The sequence below is a fragment of the Danio aesculapii genome, chromosome 12 (assembly GCF_903798145.1).
Source record: "Danio aesculapii chromosome 12, fDanAes4.1, whole genome shotgun sequence".
In the NCBI taxonomy this organism is placed as follows: domain Eukaryota; kingdom Metazoa; phylum Chordata; class Actinopteri; order Cypriniformes; family Danionidae; genus Danio; species Danio aesculapii.
Genome location: NC_079446.1, coordinates 27,856,619 through 27,877,355, shown reverse-complemented (window position 1 = coordinate 27,877,355; position 20,737 = coordinate 27,856,619). Strand labels below are relative to the sequence as shown.

The 20,737-nt window shown below is 37.1% G+C and overlaps 1 protein-coding gene across 3 annotated transcripts in view; it reads left to right on the top strand.

The window, feature by feature from the left end:
* usp54b (ubiquitin specific peptidase 54b) overlaps positions 1-20,737 on the top strand; it is a 119,583-nt gene that overhangs the window by 33,831 nt on the left and 65,015 nt on the right. For all 3 annotated transcript variants that reach the window (XM_056469125.1, XM_056469124.1, XM_056469123.1), the window contains exon 3: positions 14,689-14,823. In XM_056469125.1, the coding sequence (XP_056325100.1) occupies positions 14,689-14,823 (135 nt within the window). The remainder of the gene's footprint in view (positions 1-14,688; positions 14,824-20,737) is intronic.

Genomic DNA, 20,737 nt, shown 5'->3' with positions numbered 1-20,737 from the left:
AGTGTAGAGGTGTCCTGTACTTCAGACTCTAGAGTACATTGCAGAAGTCAAATTCACAAATGCAAACTTTTTTTAGCATTTATTCTACACTCACCGGCCACTTTATTAGGTACACCTTACTAGTACCGGGTTAAACCCTGTTTTGCCTTCAGAACTGCTTAAATCCTTCGTGGCATAGATTCAACAAGGTACTGGAAATATTGATCAGAGATTTTGGTCCATGATAGCATCAGGCAGTTACTGCAGATTTGTCGGCTCGCATCTATGATGCGAATCTCCCGTTCCACCACATCCCAAAGGTGCTCTATTGGATTGAGATCTGGTGATTGTGGAGGCCATTTGAGTACAGTGAACTCATTGTCATGTTCAAGAAACCAGTTTGACATGATTTGCACTTTATGACATGTCTTGTTATCCTGCTGGAAGTAGCCATCAGATGATGAGTACACTGTGGTCATAAAAGGATGGACATGGTCCGCAACAATGATCAGATAGTGTGTGGCATTGACACGATGCTCAATTGGTACTAATAGGCCCAATGTGTGCCAAGAAAATATTCCCCACACCATTACACCACCACCAGCAGCCTGATCCGTTGATGTAAGGTAGGATGGATCCATGCTTTCATGTTGCTGATGCCAAATTCTGACCCTACAATACCGCAGCAGAAGTCGAGACCCATCAGACTGGCAATGTTTTTCCAATCTTCGATTGTCCAATTTTGGTGAGCCTGTGTGAATTGTAGCCTCAGTTTCCTGCTCTTAGCTGACAGGAGTGGCACTCGATGTGGTCCTCTGCTGCTGTAGCCCATCCGCCTCAAGGTTGGACATGTTGTGCCTTCAAACATCCTCTTCTGCATACCTCGGTTGTAACGAGTGATTATTTGAGTTACTGTTGCCTTTCTATCAGCTCGAACCAGCCTGCCATTCTACTCTAACCTCTGACATCAACAAGGCATTTGCGCCCACAGAGCTGCCGCTCACTGGATATTTTTTCTTTTTCAAACCATTCTCTGTAAACCCTAGAGATGGTTGTGCGTGAAATCCCAATAGATCAGCAGTTTCTGAAATACTCAGACCAACCCATCTGGCACCAACAACCATGCCATGTTCAGTCACGTAAATCACCTTTCTTCCCCATTCTGATGCTCAGTTTGAACTGCAGCAGATCACCATGTCTACATGCCTAAATGCATTGAGTTGCTGCCATGTAATACCTAATAAAGTGGCTGGAAAGTGTATAAGATGCAATGGTATCTATTTTTATACTACTAGTACTGTACTTATCTTTTAGCTACTACTACTGTTTCTTTATCAGTAAGTACTAGTACTTGTTCAGTACTTATTCGCTGGTATTCATTAGACACCTTGGGTCAGATTAACTAACAGCTTGCGCCAATGCAAACTGTCTTTTTGGCATTAAAACAGCACTGTCAGGATTTACTAAACACACGCAGTGAAGAATTAGAGCTGAAACACTTCAGGACATGTTTGCGCCTGACCTTATACTGAACATGCAATTGTAGGAGTTTCCCTGTCAGGCACAAATTTTGTGGGAGGAGTTTATTTAAATGAATCATGTGATGCAATTTACTATATTTTAAATGGCAGAGAAATTGAATATTGCAATTTACGCTGCCCAAATTACTGGTATTTGTGCCATTATTTAACACATAACAAGCATGTCTTAAAGTTTGTGCTTGAAATGGCTGCAATTGTTGTTGCTACAGTGTGAAGAGACATTACAGAGAACAGAGAGTGTGCGGTAGAAGGGAGAGGATATTTTCCACACATATTCATTTATTGGGAATACCAGAGGAACACATCATCTGAACATACTGTATTGTTTGCCAAGCCGTTTTTAATTTGTTTTCGGAATTAAAAGGAAACTTGAAACAATAGGAATGGGGAATAGGGAACTAGGGTTACCTGGTCTACCAAACTGTTCTGTTTCTCAAAGGACTGTCCCAAATTTCAGCTCTTTTTTTAGTGTCCTGTAAGAACAACCTGATTAAAGGTAACCAAGCTCGTGGTTGAACAAATTACCATCCTTTAATAATTTGTTATCGATTAACGTGTGAACTCTCGTCTGTGCCATTAGTTCCTCTTGTGCCTGAAATGTCAAATGCACAAACAGTTAGAGGTCTACCAACAAGGGTTTTTCTCTGGTCGATGCGATGTTGATATGTAGATATCAGGGCAGCTGATAACCGATATATGATGTAGATAGTTTTTTTGGGTCAATAAGTATTCCAATGACTTGTTTAATTGCAGGTGATAGAAGAATAGAAAGATACTGTAGGTGGATGGATAGATAGACAGACAGAAACACTTGTGCGTGTGCTTGTGCTCTTTTCTCAGGGCTACTTTGTTGATATGAAACCCAAATGAGCCTGTGTGAAATCCATCAGTGTGATTGAAGTGTGTGCGCTTTCCCTCTCTCTCTCTCTCTTTCTAAATGAAGTGTGTGTGAAGTGCTGAGGCATCAGAAATCATACTGCTGTGGTGACACAGAGCCGTATCATGAGAATGCTTTCACATATTTGCCTGGATTTATGACCGTTCACTGGGATCTGCTCTTCCTGTCCTTCTACTTGTCTTCTTTCATCATGCCTCACAATCTCTCTGCTTCTATCTCACTCATTTTTTCTCACTGTATTAAACCTTTTATTAAATTTAGCTCTGTTCCTGTTCACTGTTAACCCATTCAGGGACCAAAAGCAGTGTATAAAACAGGTGAACAAAACCACAAACATGGAAGTAGGCTTTTAATTTTATTTACATCAAAAATTTCCATCCATTTTTTAACTCAATGGTTGGATTTGTCCACATTAGACCCATCATTGGCTTAAAACAACCCAATCCTTTTTTGAGTGAAGGTTTATGCTTGATTTATGTTTTGAGACCAAGAAGGAATGACTGTATCTCAAGGTAATTTGTTTTGGAGTACATCAAATGCAGAGATGTATAGTAATGAAGAAGAACTACTTCACTACTGTACTAAAAGGCTGTATCTGTACTTTAGTGGAGTATTGTTTTTTTCTCCTACTTCCACTTTTACTTCAGTACATGTTTTTGATGAGTTTAATACTTTTACTCTGATGTATTTTTTAATGAGCTGCATCGTTACTCGTTACGATTATAAAAATATTACGAATCATTCCAAACCCACACTATCACTGCTAGAGCAGCAGATGGCTCTGTCAGGTTTGAATAAGCTAAGTTTGAAAAAGCTTGAATTAGCTGGCTCGTCATCATTCAGACGATCAAAGAAGACCGCTGCCTGCATTGAGAACATGGAAAACCCAGAAATTCCACCTTCAACTCCTTCACTTTCAACTGTTCGTGGCGATGAGGAAGAAGACCACCCATGGCCCTATTTAGAGTCCATGTTTGCATTTGTCGGAGTGAAAGACAGTTCATATAGAATGAAGTGCATACTCTGCCTCCCAAAATATTCGAAATAATGGCCTTCAAAAATTCACTATCGAATTTGAAGACACATATCAAGTTAAAATAATACACAAAACACAGCAGTTTGACTATCCGTAAGCGCTAGATAAGTTAACTAACGTAAGCTACCAACGGTTCATAACATGCTGCAATGTTCACTTAACATTACCATGTTTCTTTTCATTCTGCTTGATCACATGCCCCAAAAAAGATATTTAAAATAAACAAAACAATATGTCTTTTGACTGCTTTCTTTAATAACACAGTACTTGTACTTTTACTTTCAGTATTTAAGTAGTAAATTTTAGAATAAACTACTTGCAATACTTAAGTACAAAAAATGTTCAATACTTTAGTACTTCCACTTAAGTATGGTGCTTAAAGAGCATTTCAACTTCCATTTAAGTCACTTTTTTGATAGAGCACTTGTACTTTTACTTAAGTCTGAGTTTCTAGTACTTTATACATCTCTGATCAAATGACAAATGTTGTTGAGTTCACTGCATTTTCATCATTGTTAATAGAGCATTGGTCTTTGAATGCCATGTTTAGGCTGTGTGGGAAAACTTAACACATTGCCGGACTCAAAGGCAAATTTTTGTCACTCTTGCATTTTTCAGACGAGACTGGTGGCATGTGATCTTATGTGACTGCCATAGCCTTGAATGGCATGCGTTATGTCACCTCTCTCATTTCTAATGAAGGACCGTTAGTTTTGGCCCATCAGTTCTGAGAGTTCCTCACGCGTGCCGCCCGCCAGCCGCCTGCTTGCCAGCCATGTTATTGAAATTTAATGATCTAACGCTACTAATGAGCACTGAAATATGCCCTTGCCACACCGCTCCTTTTCGCAAACTGCTGAATTCCTCAAATGTGTTTATTTGAAAGCGTTCTCACAGTGGGGAGTATCATATTCATTTACTGAGAAGTAAATGAGCTGAGGGGTAGGAAGATGGAAAAATCATTTTGATTGTTTGCACAAGTGTGCAACACTTCAACAGTATTATTTACTGATTGGCATTTTCAACTTACCTACTTTGAATTTGCTTGTTACTAGTATTTTGTCAGTTTTATGAGGCTATAATACATATTATATTGTTATTATATTGTGAAAAAAAAACATTATTCTCCTTCAGCCACTTTATTAGTTCCAATTGTCCAACTGCTCATTAACGCAAATTTCTTATTAGCCAATCACATGGCAAAAACTCAATGCATTTAGGCATGTAGACATGGTCAAGACAATCTGCTGCAGTTCAAATTGAGCATCAGAATGGGGAAGAAATATGATTCAAGTGACTTTGAAAGTGGCATGGTTGTTGGTGCCAGACGGGCTGGTCTGAGTATTTCAGAAACTGCTGATCTACTGGGATTTTCATTCACAACCATCTCTATGGTTTACAGAGAATGGCCTAAAAAAGAGAAAAGATCCAGTGAGCGGCAGTTCTGTGGGTGCAAATGCCTTGATACCAGAGGTCAGAATGGCCAGAATGGCCAGAATGGCCAGACTGGGTCAAACTGATAGAAAGGCAACAGTAACACAAATAACCACTCGTTACAACCGAGGTATGCAGAAGAGCACCTCTGAATGCACAACATGTCCAACTTTGAGGCAGATGGGCTACAGTAGCAGAAGACCACACCGGGTGCCACTCTTGTCAGCTAAGAGCAGGAAACTTAGGCTACAATTTGCACAGACTCACCAAAATTGGACAATAGAAGATTGGAAAAACGTTGCCTGGTCTGATGAGTCTCGATTTCTGCTGCAACACTCCGATGGTAGTGTCAGAATTTAGGATATGTTGGACCAAAGTCTGAGAGGAATATTTCCAGTACCTTGTTGAATCTATGCCATGAAGGATTAAGGCAGCTCTGAAGGCAAAAGGGGGTCCAATCCAGTATTAGTAAGGTGTACCTAATAAAGTGGCCGGTGAGTGTAAATATATTATGTATGCATACATACGCTATATATATATATATATATATATATATATATATATATATATATTATATATATATATATATATATATATATATATATATATATATATATATATGAGCCACAAGTGGTTCTGTTTATTTCATTACAAGTTTTTTTCTGTTGATCACAAAAGAAGATATTTTGAAGAAAAAGGAAACCTATCACATACTAAGTTGGAAAAAAAAAGTTACCTGTTTATCAGTTTCCAACATTCTTTAAAATGTTTTCCTTTCCATTCAACAGAAGAAATAAACTCAAACCAGTTGGGAAAAAGTATACGGTGGGTATATGTTGACAGTATTGACGTTTTTTGGGTGAACTATCTTTTTAAAGTAATTGACAACATAAATTGAAAGGAAAATAAATAACTTAAATGGTCCGGCCTTGTTTTTAAGCCTTTAATGTTTGTCAACAGAGGTTCTGCATGTCACAGAGGCAGTAGTGTGACATTGGGTGGTGAAGGCCCACATTACTGCCACTTCACGAGGTGTGATAGTGCCTTGAGGTTGATGACCTCTATTGACCATCAGCCCTGCTGAGAAACTGCACTGCTGGAGGCAGCAACCACAAAAACGTACGCACACACAAACTAAATAAATGCAAAGTCACAGTCACTCTTACAAACCACCACCTCTGTTACAATGATGTTTCCTATTATAGAAGCTCCAGTGACACCTCTATGTTTGTGCCTTTTTATGTAGTGGAGCCAGCACTTGAGTTAAACCCAATTACAAACTCATAATCAGCATGAGATTCAATCCCTCTGCAATTTAAAAACCGAGCCTGGGGAGTATTTAATATTAATATATTTAAGTGCGTCACAAGATTGCTCTTCCTGAGAGGGTGTGTATGCATGTGTCTACTCATTGCCCTTGTGAATTTTGAGCAGTGCATATGATATGTGTCACTGCTGAAGACCGTGTCTTGTGTCTTTGAGTGGAGGTTAATGTCTCATTTCACAGGCTACGCTTCAGGGCTCGCAGCTGACAAAACAGTCTCTGGTGGTTTGTGTGTGCATGTGTGTGTATGTGCATATGACCAAACTTATATGTCTGTAGTACAGACTGTCCAGTTGGTTTCATAACCCCTCGTTTTAGCTGAGAGGGACTTTATATCGCAATCTGCCATACATTATATCACCTGCTTTTATACAAATGGGTCACTCATCCCTCAAATGGAAATTCTTTACACTCTATGATATATATATATATATATATATATATATATATATATATATATATATATATATATATATATATATATATATATATATATATATAAAGACTGTGATGTAAAGACTTAACTTAAAGATTTAGATATGTCAGAATTGGTTCTTGTAATTTTACTTCTTATGCTACCATGGGTGTGAACTAATCTCTAGATTTATGAACATTTTCCAGGTGAGTTGCGTCATGTCCTTGAAAAATACTCAAGAGATTTGTTTGTGGGATGTAAGGGGTTAACTAGATATCCATGTGCTTAACTTAATATTCCACTTTGTAGGATATTTTATATAATCATTATGCCCCCTCTGAGAAAACTGGCTAATCTACTTTACTTGTTTCTAACCTATGATTAGGCTGATGCGTTGGCTGATTACAGAAGGGTACTTTTGGGCACTTTTTTCTGGCCAAACTGGGAAATCTTCTAGACCAACTGAAGACCAATTTGAACTAATCTGCAAAAGGTACAAATTTGTACCTCAAGGGCATATTAATACCTCAAGGGAACATATTAGTACCTAAAAAGTGTTCCTCTTAAAATGTTTAGGTACTTATATACAGTATACGTTTGAGGTACCAATGTGGACCTCAAAAATACAAATGTCTATCTTTTGAAAAGGTACCACCCCAGTGACAGCTTGCGTACCTTTATTTCTGAGAGTGTATGCAAATGAAATGAGCATTTAAAGGGTTAGTTAAACATTTAAAGGGACCCTTGTGTCGTTCCAATCCCCCGAGACCTTTATTCTCTTTCAGTAGACGAATGAAGATATATTAGAACAAAAGTGCTCATGGAGATGGTTACAGTCAAAGTGCTGAAGTCACATGGAACATTCTTTTCTGGATGGTCCTTTGCATGTCTCATGAACATTGTTGTCTATAGAGGGTCAAAGAGCTCTCAGATTTCATATAAAGTATTTTAATATGTGTTTTGAAGATGAATAAAAGTGTCAGTAGATTGAAATTGCATGACAGTCAGTAATTAATATAAGAATTAGCATTTTGGTTTAAAGAACTAGTGGTATCAAATTCTGAAAGTTAGGTCTAAAAAATTGTGCTTGAACACATTGGAAAGATTACAATCAGTTGTCAACTTCCACAAATATATTGCATGATAAAAAGAAACTTCCCATGCTGGCAGATTACAATAGTCTGTAATTGTCAATCACAAATGCTGAAACCCTGATGAAGAATTTATTCTGGAAAGTTGATTTAGTGCTGGTACACTACTCGTCCAGTTTCTCAATTAGGAAGTTGAATCCTGGAGAGCCTTATAGAGTTTTAGTCTAGTCTTGATACAAACTCACCTTCCCATAGCCTTCTAGTAGTCCTTAAACCTTGATTAGCTTGTTTGGGTGTGTTTGATCAGAGATTGAGACTCTGATCTGTAGTAGTTTAACACTCATGTGATAAATTGATTGTTCAAAGGAGTAGTTCACCCAAAACTGAAAATTCTGTCATAATTCACTCATCATTCTCTTGTCACAAACCTGTTTGAGTTTCTCTCTTCTGTTGAACAAAAAAGAAGATATTTTGAAAATGGCCCGAAACCTCCCAGCAAACAATTTTGTGTTTAATAGATGGCTAATACACATCTAAACGTAGACAGCTTGGCTAAAACAAGGCTAAACTTGGTCTGTCAGTAAAAATCTAATCTAAGAATAGCCCAAAACTAGACTAGTCGTCACAAAGACAGATTAGACAGACTTTATATGTGTAGTCATTCTTTTCTGTTTATTTGATGACTAGTCTAGTTTTGGCCTATTCTGAGACATCAATTAAATTTTCACTGACAGCCCAAGTTAAGCCTTGTTTTAGCCAAGAAGACTATGTTTAGAGGTCAATTTGACATCTGTTAGACATCTTTTAAAAAAACAAACAAACAAAAAAAAAATGCTTGCTGGGCTAGATCCATGGATTCCATATTTCTTTTTTCTACTATGGAAGTCAATGCTTATAGCTTTATAAATTTATTTCAAAAATAACTTTGACTTCAACAGAAAAAACTCAGGTTTGAAACCACTTGAGGGTGAGTAAATAGTGAGTAAATTTTTCTTGAACTTCTTGAATCTCTTTATGTGACCTCTGTAGCTTGTTTGTGTATTGAAACCCCGGTAAAAATGAACTAGCCACAATGTGTTAATATTGAAGCTCAATAAAGGTTTCTAAACAGCAATAGCTTAAATTTTCATGCAATTTTGAAAAAAAAAACTATTTCTTTTATTTTATTCAACCCCAATCAATTTTTTTTATTTAAGACTGCATTTCTTTAAAAAAACAGTGTGCACAGATCAGATCTGAGATTGTGAGGGTGTGTGCTGCCGCCCCGCTCATGCTGAGGAGAGCAGAACAGAGCTGCAGTTTAGTTGGGCACTGATTGCCCGGGTGATATATTTGCTGCGTACACACACCAGACTTCCATTTGGCCCTTATCTGTCCTGAGTGTTTCATCAGCTCTGAGAGAGGGAGAAAGAGAGAGAGAGAGGGATGGTGAAGGAAGAGGACATTAAAATATGTCCATAGGCGAAAATCACCCCAGGCTTTTAGCTGGGCTGAGCAGTGTGTGATTAGAGCTGCATGGGGAAATGATGCAGTGGCTGAATTTTCCTCTCATCGAGTTTCCTCAGTGGGGTACATAACCCTCTACGTCTGTCCCTCCCACACTTTCTCTCATTTTCTTCCACCCTCCCTCCATCCTCTTTCTTTCTCTCCTTGGCGCAGTGCAGTCAGCACACTGCATTACCTGTGCCAAAGCCACCGGCCCGTCCCGCTCAGGGGAAAACCCCCCATCCCACCTCCATATAGGGGGCCCGTCTTGGGCACTGTGCCCGCTGCATATATGAGGGTTTTAAAGCTGCAGTGTGTGTGTGTGTGTGTGTGTGTGTGTGTGTGTGTGTGTGTGTGTGTGTGTGTGTGTGTTTGCAGCCGCAGCGTATATTTGCCTTTGCACATTTGTGAGTTTTGCCCGAGTCCATTTGTTCAGCTTATCAGGATGTCCTCTGGTGAGAGAGAGAGAGAGAGCGTTGTGTTGCAGTCATTGTTCATTGAGTTCAATAATTGTGCCAATGCTGATGGACAGGAGAATAGATTCCACCGCAGGCTTTTAGGACTCTGCGTTTGTTTGAATGTTCACTGTTAATGAGCTCAGTATCTCAGTTGGATATTTCCCAAACACTACAGGGACAAGCTTGTCCAATCAATGGGTAGAGTCAGACTCCACAAAATTTTATGTTGTGAGAAAGTTGGTCTAAAGTACTTTGAATGATGAACGCTTTTAGCTGTTTGCACATATATTCACAGCATTGTGGCATGTTCACTTGCCCAGCTTTTGAAACATTGTGATCCCAGGTGACTTTTTTGCCACTTTTGAACAATTTTGGGGTCAGTAAGATTTTTTGATTTATATTTATTTATTTATTAGAAAGAATATTATACTTTTAATGTCATGCTTAACTGAGTAAAATTCAGTTAAAAAACTGTAATGTTTCAAAAGATTTTAATGTAAATAAGTGCTGTTCTTCAGGACCTTACGTAGAATATTCATATATATTTTTTTAAAACTGTAACGTTATTGTCACAATCAACAGTGATCTAATCCTGGCAGGTCGCTGGTAAACACATAGTTTGCTAACAAAAACACACACAGTTGACTACAAAAAAAAAAACCACACAGTTGACTACAAATCTGCCATTATGTGCTACAAGTTACAGTCATGCACCGCTCACGCACACCTGTTCCAAGTTCCTGGATGACACGCATGCACGCACGCACGCACACACGCACGCATGCATGCACGCACGCATGCACGCACGCACACACACACACACACACACACACACACACACACAAAACACACACACAAACCACACACACACACACAGCTGAAGCTGTTCATAACTGATTACATGGACTATAAAGAGAGCACTCACACACACTTCTGGCCTGAGTCTTGTTATAGTCCTGCATTGTGAACATTAAGACGCAGTTGTCTTGCCTTGCCAGTTTTTACCCTTGCCTTGTTTGTTTGTTTGTTTATGTTGTATGCTGCCTGCCTTTTAACCATTCGCCTTTGTATTGACCTCAACTCTGGTTTGCCCATATACATTTGTTTGCTCCTGTGTTGACCATTGCTTGGCTGACCATCTCTGTTTAATAAACCTGCGTTTGGATCCGCACCTCTGTCAGCATCCCCATTCACATTACAATTATATTAAGATTTTTAATGTAAATAAGTACTGTTCTTTTAAACCTTACATATCCTGGAAAAATTTTGCATGGTTTCCACATAAAATATTCAATATCTGTTATAATGTATAATAAATGTTTCTTAAACATCAAATCAGCAGATGAGAATGATATCTGATGTGATGCTAAAGATTGGAGTAATGGCTGCTAAAGATAAAAAAAGAAAGCAGTTATTTTAAATTGTAATAACATTTCAACAATAAGCAATATTTTTATTTTATAAAGTTAAACATAAAAAAGTGTAGTGTTTTATTTTGAACACTCAAATATTAGTTGTTTGAAAGCTTAATGAGTTGTCTACATAGACAGGATTTTTGTGCGTTATTGGGCAAGTTCCAAAGTTGGCTGCTTAAAAGTCTAGGGACCTGCCGACTTCGACACAACTTGGACGTTTGTTGTTTTAAAACCTATTGAGCTGCCAATTTAGGATCCTTTTCTTGGCTTATTGGACATTCAAAGCTGTTTAACCACTAGCTGTTTAAAAAAATCTTGAAAACTTTCTATTTAGTTTGTTTGGGCATCATAGACTAATTTTGACATACTGCAGTACAGCTGCCAACACAAAAAATGAAAGAAAAGAAATGAAAAAATTGCCTTACTTGCCTAAATAATGTTTTAATACTGTATATTTAAAGATTCTCTGAAGTGCCTTGGAATACTCAAGTATACCGATGTGTGACATAAATTTAAAGGAATGTTTTACCCAAGAAATACATTTTTTAAAATAATTTCCTCAGCCTTCACTTGTTTCAAAACTGTTTGATTTTCTTTGTTTTGTTGAATGCTAAAGAAGATATTTTAAGAATGTTGGAAGTAGTATTTGTTTGCTTATCTATTTGTACTATTTGAACTATTCATTTAACTGGAACTTTAAGGATGGACATAGAGTAGCTTTTGTTTTTCATCTCTTTTAAAAGTAGCCAGTAATGTTTTGTTTATGTCACATCTCTGTCAGTTAGTCAATAAGCTAAAGCCGCATTTCAATCATAACAGCCACAATCTATAATAACAATATGCTCAGTCTATCTAACTGTTTCTTTGCTTTATTATACAGCATTTAAATGTAATTCAGATTGGTTCAATAGGTTTTGTAGTCGGCACTGACCCGCTTATCTGTGCTGCATTTCTCTGGAGTAGAGCACACCATGGAAAGTATATTTACACTAAATCGTTTACCCCTATATAGTGGACTATGTGCCATTCACCATATATAAAATTATAATAGAGTGTAACAGACTTATTTTTTGAATGTTCTAGTTTTCTGTGTGTTTATTGTGTGTGCGTGTGTGTATGCAATGTATTTCCCCCCCCTCTGGTCTTGCCGTAGAAACTGTAGGTGAGTGAACATGTTCACATTTCCTCTCAGCATCCTGGGTTATGGTGTTCCTCCTCGCATTGTCATGACTAATAATCAACTTGGAGTAGTTTAGATCATCATTGTATATGCTGACTTGTATTATTTTCTTAGATATTCAATTATTTAGGTGAACCCTGTATAAACATTTAATTACTTGTGAATAAGTGACCAATTTTCACAAGGTCTTGAAGTGGGCAGGACGCCTCAGTTACTAGAGAGCACTTGATTACTTCAAAGATCTGATAGACAAAGTATACATTGCTGTCATAACAATAGCTGAGTCTGATTGGGAGAAGAAACTTAAAATATCTTCTAAATGTTAATTTTGTGTTTGTTTGAAGCATGCTAGCTTATATATTGGGCTGGGAGACTCCGAATTCCTCGATTCAGAGGCGTTGAGAATCAAGAGTCGATTCAAAAGTTCAGAATTGATTTCAGAAAGGGAATTGACTCCTCTTTTCTGTTAAAAAAACCTATTGATAACTTGACTCTCATTTGCTAATAGTGATCAGAAGTCGCTCGCTATGATCAGATACATTTCCAGATTTTCCAGATGTTTGCTGTAATGGATTGGTTTAAATAACCATATATTATGTTCACTTACAATTGAGTTATTTGTAACAGCTGGTTATGATATATCACGCTGAAATATCCAAATAATAGACTATTTAAATATTTATTGCTAATTATTACCTTTCATTCAAATTGATGATGTTTGTGTTTTCATCTGCACATACTGTGTACTTATACACATGGTGTTTGGTGTATGCACCTTATAAAAGGCATGCTTTAGCGTTATGTGGTGAAACTAAATTATAATCCACAACAGAGGTTTTTGAGCTCCATTCTGAAACCATAAAAAGATACTAGATGTATGTTGTGAAGGGTTTAATCTTATTTTTATTTTAAATAAAATTATACATGTAATATTGCTGTTCACTTGTCATTGTTAAAGCTATACATCCATTCATATCTGATGTTCCTAGTAGCCTAGTAGCCATATCTGTACAGTACAGTACAGTACAGTACAGTACAGTAGAGTACAGTATGTTGGCACAGCTTGTTTGCAATAATAGTTATTTTCTTCATTGATTTCTTTTAACTTACTACTGCAAGGGTTTAAGTTAGGGATGCATTGAATTTTCAGTCGAAAATGGCATTTTTTTCAGCCAAAAGAGAAACACGTCTGAAAATAAGAGCAGATATAAAGGTTATACGCGCTGGTTTCACTCCCCTTTAGGCATAGTCATTTTGTGATGCGGCTTTCACAGCAGATGTGGATAATGCTTCATTATAAAACCCATTCATTTCAGTGCACTAAGCAAAGGCCACATTGTTGCTGTATTTATCAAAGTGCAAGTAAATGGAGAAATTATACTATTTAATAAAAAAGTTATTAAGCATTTTTGGTTTCAGTTTAGTAGCATGGTGGCACAGTAGATTGCATGATCACCTCGCTAGTTCGAGCCCCAGCTGGGTCAGTTGGCATTTCTGTGTGGAGTTTGCATGTTCTCCCCGTGTTTGTGTGGGTTTCCTCCGGATGCTCCGGTTTCCCCCACAGTCCAAAGAGATGCGCTGTAGGTGAATTGAATAAGCTAAATTGACCGTAGTGTATGTGTGTGAATGTAAGAGTGTATGAGTGTTTCCTGGTGTTGGGTTGCAGCTGGAAGGGCATCCGCTGTGTAAAATATATGCTGGATGAGTTGGATAAGTTCATTCTGCTGTGGTCACCCCTGATAAATAAAAGGACTAAGCCGAAAAGAAAATGAATTAATAAATGAATGGTTTCAGTTTTTGGCCAAGTGCATCCAGAATTTTCAGTTTTTACCCAGAATTTTTTATTTTACTAACTTTTAATTAACTTCATGTTAAGTACAAAGAATCTAAAGAGGATCCCAACAACTGTGAGAAATAATTTCTTGGGTTCAACTCTTATTGTTTCAGAATTGTAATCAGGATCAATACAAAAATGTAATCAAACAGCCATACATAAATATATTCTTAAGACAAACCAATTGATTCTATCGCTCAAACTAACACTCAAACATTTTAACATTTATTGTACTTCACAACATAGTGAGCTGTCTATTTAGTCAGTTCTATCTGAATGTGCTTTAAAACCTCCTGATCAACCTAGACATCATGTACCTCACAAACAAAAGTGCATACAAAAATGCCCTCTAAGCACTAATTAGTCAAGTCAGTAGTTTTTGAAACACAGCCTGTGTTTATTGATTTATCCTAACCGAGCTTGTGATTGGTCGTATCGCAGTGTAATGTTTCCACAATACAGAATGTCAGCCCCCCTCTTCTGATGTGTGCATTCTCTTCACAGCTAGCAGCAGGCTGACGAAAGCTGTTGTGCAGTGTCTCTGTTGCATCAGTATCTCCAGCTTACTTTGGGCTGCTGTTTCCTTTTGTGGTTTCAGAGCATCTTCGCTCAGTTCCAGTTCAGCAGCGAGAAGGTGCTCCCATCGGATGCTCTGCGCAGCGCTCTGGCCAAAACCTTCCAAGACGAGCAGCGCTTCCAGCTGGGCATCATGGACGACGCGGCCGAGTGTTTCGTAAGACTTTTGATTTATCCTCATCACACCTTTTTTTTCCTACACTTTTTTAACTTCTTTCTTTTTTTGCTGACACATTGATCAGCTGTAGTGGGGCTGTACAATATATCACGTCAGCATTGATATTGCAATGTGCGCATCCACAATAGTTACATTACAAGATATGCAAGCTATGTCTGACTCACAGTTGAAGTCAGAATTATTAGCCCCCCTTTGAATTTTTTTTCTTTTTTTAAATATTTCCCAAATGATGTTTAACAAAGCAAGGAAATTTTCATAGTATGTCTGATAATATTGTTTCTTCTGGAAAAAGTCTTATTTGTTTTATTTCAACTAGAATAAAAGCAGTTTTGAAAAACAAATTTTATGAACCATTTTAAGGTGAAAATGATTAGCCCCTTTAAGCTAATTTTTTTTCGACTGTCTATGGAACAAACCATCATTATACAATAACTTGCCTAATTACCCTAACCTGCCAAGTTAACCTAATTAACCTAGTTAAGCCTTTAAATGTCACTTTAAGCTGTATAAAAATGTCTTGAAAAATATCTAGTCAAATATTATTTACTGTCATCATGGCAAAGATAAAATAAATTAGTTATTAGAAATGAGTTATTAAAACTATTATGTTTAGAAATGTGTTAAAAAATCTTCTCTCCGTTAAACAAAAAATGGGGGAAAAATAAACAGGGGGGTAATAATTCTGACTTCAGATGTATAATTGACCAGAGTAAAGAACTCTGGAGTGAAGGTTTAGCATTTACATGTGTTTTTAAGGCCTGTGAATGAGCATTTCAAGAGAGTTTAGAACATTTGTACACAAAGAATTAGGATGTTTGGAGGTGTAACAAAGATTTATTGTATTTAATTATTTGTACAGAATTAATGCGATTTATTGTTTCCAGTCCAAATATCTACATTTCTAAGCAAAAACAAGATTATTTTACTTAACTCATTGGCAGATCATGTTGCTTCTTATAAAAAGCTTCTATTATGGGTTTTTGAAAATGACCTTCCATGCAGTGTGTAACACAGCACTAAGTGAATGAAAACATCCAGCTGAAGTTTAAATCTGAAAGTGCACCGTGTTTAAAACTATTGATTTTTTACCGAAACAGTCGACTCAGAGTCGAATAAATGAATCCTGTTGGGTTTGGATCTTTTGTCTGAACGCGTCGACATAGATACAGTACATCACCAAATATGTAGTGCTGATTTAGGTAAAAACGTGAAAGCGGAGCGCGGGGGATTACGATCACTGACAGATTTGGCTGTGGGGAATAAAAGGTTAAAAAGTTCCTTTTCACAACAATACCACAGTATAGCCAACCTAGTGCTGTGTTTGTTCCTGTCATTTTCTTGATATTTAATACAGTAACCTACGCTGCAACGCAGGACTCGTCGGTCGTTTGCTATTAAAGGAGCAGCAGAGACTATTATGTATAGGACTTTGTCAGACTTTGTCAAGGACTTTGTCAGCACGGTACAGTACAGTTCATATGGACCAGTTTCTTCTTCCTCCAGATCATAACATGTAAGTGTGATTAAAATTGATGCCTCTTTTTCTGTAGTTTCCAAAATGATATTTAATAGAGTGTTGTAACTTGTAATCACTGCGCGGCTTGTAATCACGTATCTATTATAGATCAGTGCTTGTAATTAGGCATGGGGTGATAACCGTTTTCAAGGTATACCGCGGTTTGGAAAAATCAAGGGTTTAAAACTGCCAAAATTTTCTGGAATACCGTTTCTAAGGTATGTGTAAGAGTTTTTATTTATTTATTTTTGTTTGTTTTTTAGGACAAAAAAATCTCCCGCAAAAAAAAATATCCAAAGATTACATTTTAAATTTTAAATCTGTGTTTTTGAAACTAACGAAGACAGCAGAAGTCAATGATTAATTTTGAATTATATATCCTGACATGTTTACTGCTCCAAAATATCATAAATCTTTCAAAAAATAGAATATATTGTTTTCAAAGGGGGAAAAAGTTTTAGTTTTTTACACAGACATTTAAAAAATATATATTTTAGAGCAGTAATAACAATATTGTGATACCGTAAAACCGTGATATTTTTATCCAAGGTTATCACACCGTCAGAATCTTATACCGTCCCATGCCTACTTGTACTGTATCTCTCGGCGTAAACCTTCATGGGGCTATTCACATATTACGACCAAATCCACATTGAAAATGACGCATGCTTCTTCCTTTACCGATTTAAATGTGTTTCTGAAGTCGAAGAACCATCAGCTGTTCCTACACACACGGCATGCATATTTTGACTTATTTCTTCTTAAAGTGAAAACAAAACAATATTTTTACTTGATCTAAAATTCTTTTTAGATATTTAAACTAGAAATGAGACAAAGCACTGTACAGTAAGAAAAGCATTTATCGCGTTGTGATTATTCGATTTCTGTACCTGAATACTGTTAGACTCCCCAGAAAACCATCAAATAGAAATATTTAAATCATCTTGTAAAACTGTATTCATGTCACAATATTTATAGCAGAAAAAAAAAATATCGCAATATCAGATTTTTCCAATATCGTGCAGCCCTAAGCTGTATCCATCGCACCATCTCTCTGTCACTCTCTCAGGCATTTCCTCTTCTCACCTCTCTTTAACTCTACTTTCGTCTCTCCTCGCATCAACTCTTCCCGTTCTGTCTTTTTCCGCTCCTCTCTTGGATTTTGACCTTGATCTTCGATTCCAGAGATGTTGGGTGTTGCGTTTTCAAGCGCTGCTGCTGGTGCACATCCTTGTGTGGTTTGAGGAGTGATGGAAATGGAAACATGAAGTCTGAGCAGTGTAGGGAAAATAACTCAGACAGCTAAAGTTTGACAAGTTTTTGTGATATTCATATATTACACCGTGCACAGAAAAGATGTGTTACGTCTCTGGCAGGATGTGTTGGCTTTTCTTTGATAGGTATATTTGATTCAAAATGGCTGGCTGAGACTTTAAATAAAACCGTCTGAAGTTGGTCTATATTTAAATTTAAGAGGTGAATGTTTTTATTATATTTTACTGTTGAGAAATACAGGGTGAGCCATTTATATGGAGACACTTTAATAAAATGGGAATGGTTGGTGATATTAAAGTCCTGTTTGTGGTACATTAGTATATGTGAGGGGGCAAACTTTTCAAGATGGGTGGTGACCATGGTGGCCATTTTGAAGTCGGCCATCTTGGATCCAACTTTTGTTTTTTCAATAGGAAGAGGGTCATTTGACACAGCAAACTCATTGGGAATTTCACAAGAAAAACAATGGTGTGCTTGATTGGTAACTTTATTCTTTCATGAGTTATTTACAAGTTTCTGACCACTTATAAAATGTGTTCAATGTGCTGCTCATTGTGTTGGATTGTCAATGCAACCCTCTTCTCCCACTCTTCACACACTGATAGCACCACCACAGGAGAAATGCCAGCACATCTGTAGTTTCAGATGTTGCACATCTTGTATCTTCACACCATAGACAATTGCCATCAGATGACCCCAAAGATAAAAGTCTAACGGGGTCAGATCAGGAGACCTTGGGGGGCCATTCAACTGGCCCCCGATGACCAATCCACTTTTCAGGACACTGTTAATCTAGGAATGCTCGAACCTGACACTCATAATGTGGTGGTGCGTCATCTTGCTAGAAAAACTCAGTGAACGTGCCAGCTTCAGTGAATAAAGAGGGAAACACATCATCATGTAGCAATTTCAAATATCCAGCGGCCTTGAGGTTTCCATTGATGAAGAATGGCCCCACTATCTTTGTTGTCTAGGGTGTGAAGATACAAGATGTGCAGCACCTGAAACTACGGATACTGGAAGTCTGTGCTGGCATTTCTCCTGTGGTGGTGCTCTCAGTGTGTGAAAAGTGGGAGAAGAGGGTTGCATTGACAATCCAACACAATGGGCAGCACATTGAACACATTTTATAAGTTGTCAGAAACTTGTAAATAACTCATGAAAGAATAAAGTTACGTTAAAAGAAAGCACACCATTGTTTTTCTTGTGAATATTCTCATTATATTTGGGTGATATAAACACACCCAGTCCTTTTTTTTTTTTTAAAACGGTGGACCAGTTGGAGCGGTTTTCAGACCGACCGCAACTTGATGTAGGAGTGCAATCCCCCGCCCACCAATATTGATTGACAGCTGCTTATTAACATGACTCCTTAGTAACGCATATAATCATATCAACAAGACAGGACGTGCGCAAAGCAACCATGAATAAAAGGTCTGTTCAGTTTGCTAGGATCATCAATCATCATCATCAAACTTATCGTAGCAGCTCCACAACAAATGCATTAAATACTCATTGGTAAAGTTCTTACTGTAGTATTTCTCACAAACGTTACGTGAGATCTGCTTCCTGAGGCAGCCGAGGGCGTCAATTGAGGCATGATGACAGGCACGTGGGAGCGGTGGGCGGGGAAGACTAGCCTTAAAGGTGCAGTACAAAAAAACAGTAACAACCAGATATAAAAGAGAAAATTCAGACAGCTATAATAATAATCTGATGGGTGTTTTGAGCTGAAACTTTACAGACACATTCTGGGGACACAAATAACTTATCCTAAATCTGGAAAAAGGGGTAACCTAGGTGCCCTTTAAAATATATATCGCCTTGTTTGACTTTGTTTCATTTTATTAGGCCGATTACAAAAAATCATAAATTTTTAAGTGTCCAAAATCTTTTTGGCACACTGTGTCCCTCTTGGTTTAGGCAAACCATGAATGCGTTGTGACAACCTCAGTAAAAACACATCATTAATATGTTTTATTCAGCACTTCAGAGTAGTTTGGTCTAATTAAAATGGGCAATATCATGCAGTATGTGTGTGTGTGCTCTGTGTTTTGCTTGATTTTTTTAAAGTGTGATTGTTTGCTATTTTCATGTCAATCTCTTCAGACGATGCATTTCTCTATTTCAGTTTTTCATTGTTTTATTAAATATAGTTGTTTTATAATTTAAGCTTTGTTCTTAGTTATTTTTCTTTTGAATTTTTTAGTTGTGTATATGTGACCCTAAAACAGAAAAGCATTGATAATTGTCAGTTGTTTAAAATTGAGATTTATACATTATTTGAAATCTGAACAAAATATGCTTTCCTTTTATGAATACTTTGTTTTGACAATAGGATACAACAATATTCGGCCAATATACAACTACTGTATTTAAAATCTGGAATCTGAGGGTTCAATAGAAAATCCAATACTGAAAAAATGCCTGAATTAATTGCTTAGCAATGCACATAACTAATAATTTTGTTTTTAATAGATACACAGTAGCAAATTAGTACTTAATATTCCAATAATTTTTAGAATTAAAAAATTTTGAACGTTATTGCCAAAAATGTACCGACAGCATAAAGTGCAGTGTTTGTCAGTTTTTAGAAGCTACAGACCAACAAATATAAGCATCCTTGTGCAAAGGATTCCCAAACTTAAATGTTAAAAGCATCTTAGGGTTTGGTTTAGTTTTTTTGTATAAAATTTGTACTTTGAAAATAAAAAAATTCTGTAGTTACACAATAACTAATCATTTGAAATATATAGTTCATCATAAGTAATATTTCAATTAAATTTTTTCAATTCACCTTTATATGTATAGCGCTTTTACAATGTAGATTGTGTCAAAGCAGCTTCACATAAAAGGTCATAGTAAATAGGAACAGTGTAGTTCTGTTTTTAGTGTTTAAGTTCAGTTCAGTTTAGCTCAGTTCAGTGTGGTTTAAAAATCACTACTGAGAGTCCAAATACTGAAGAGCAAATCCAATGATGCACAGCTCTACAGATCCCGAACCATGCAAGCTAGTGGCGACAGCGGAGAGGGAAAAAAAACTTCACCAGTTGGCGAAAGTGAAGAAAAAAACCTTGAGAGAAACCAGGCTCAGTTGGGCAC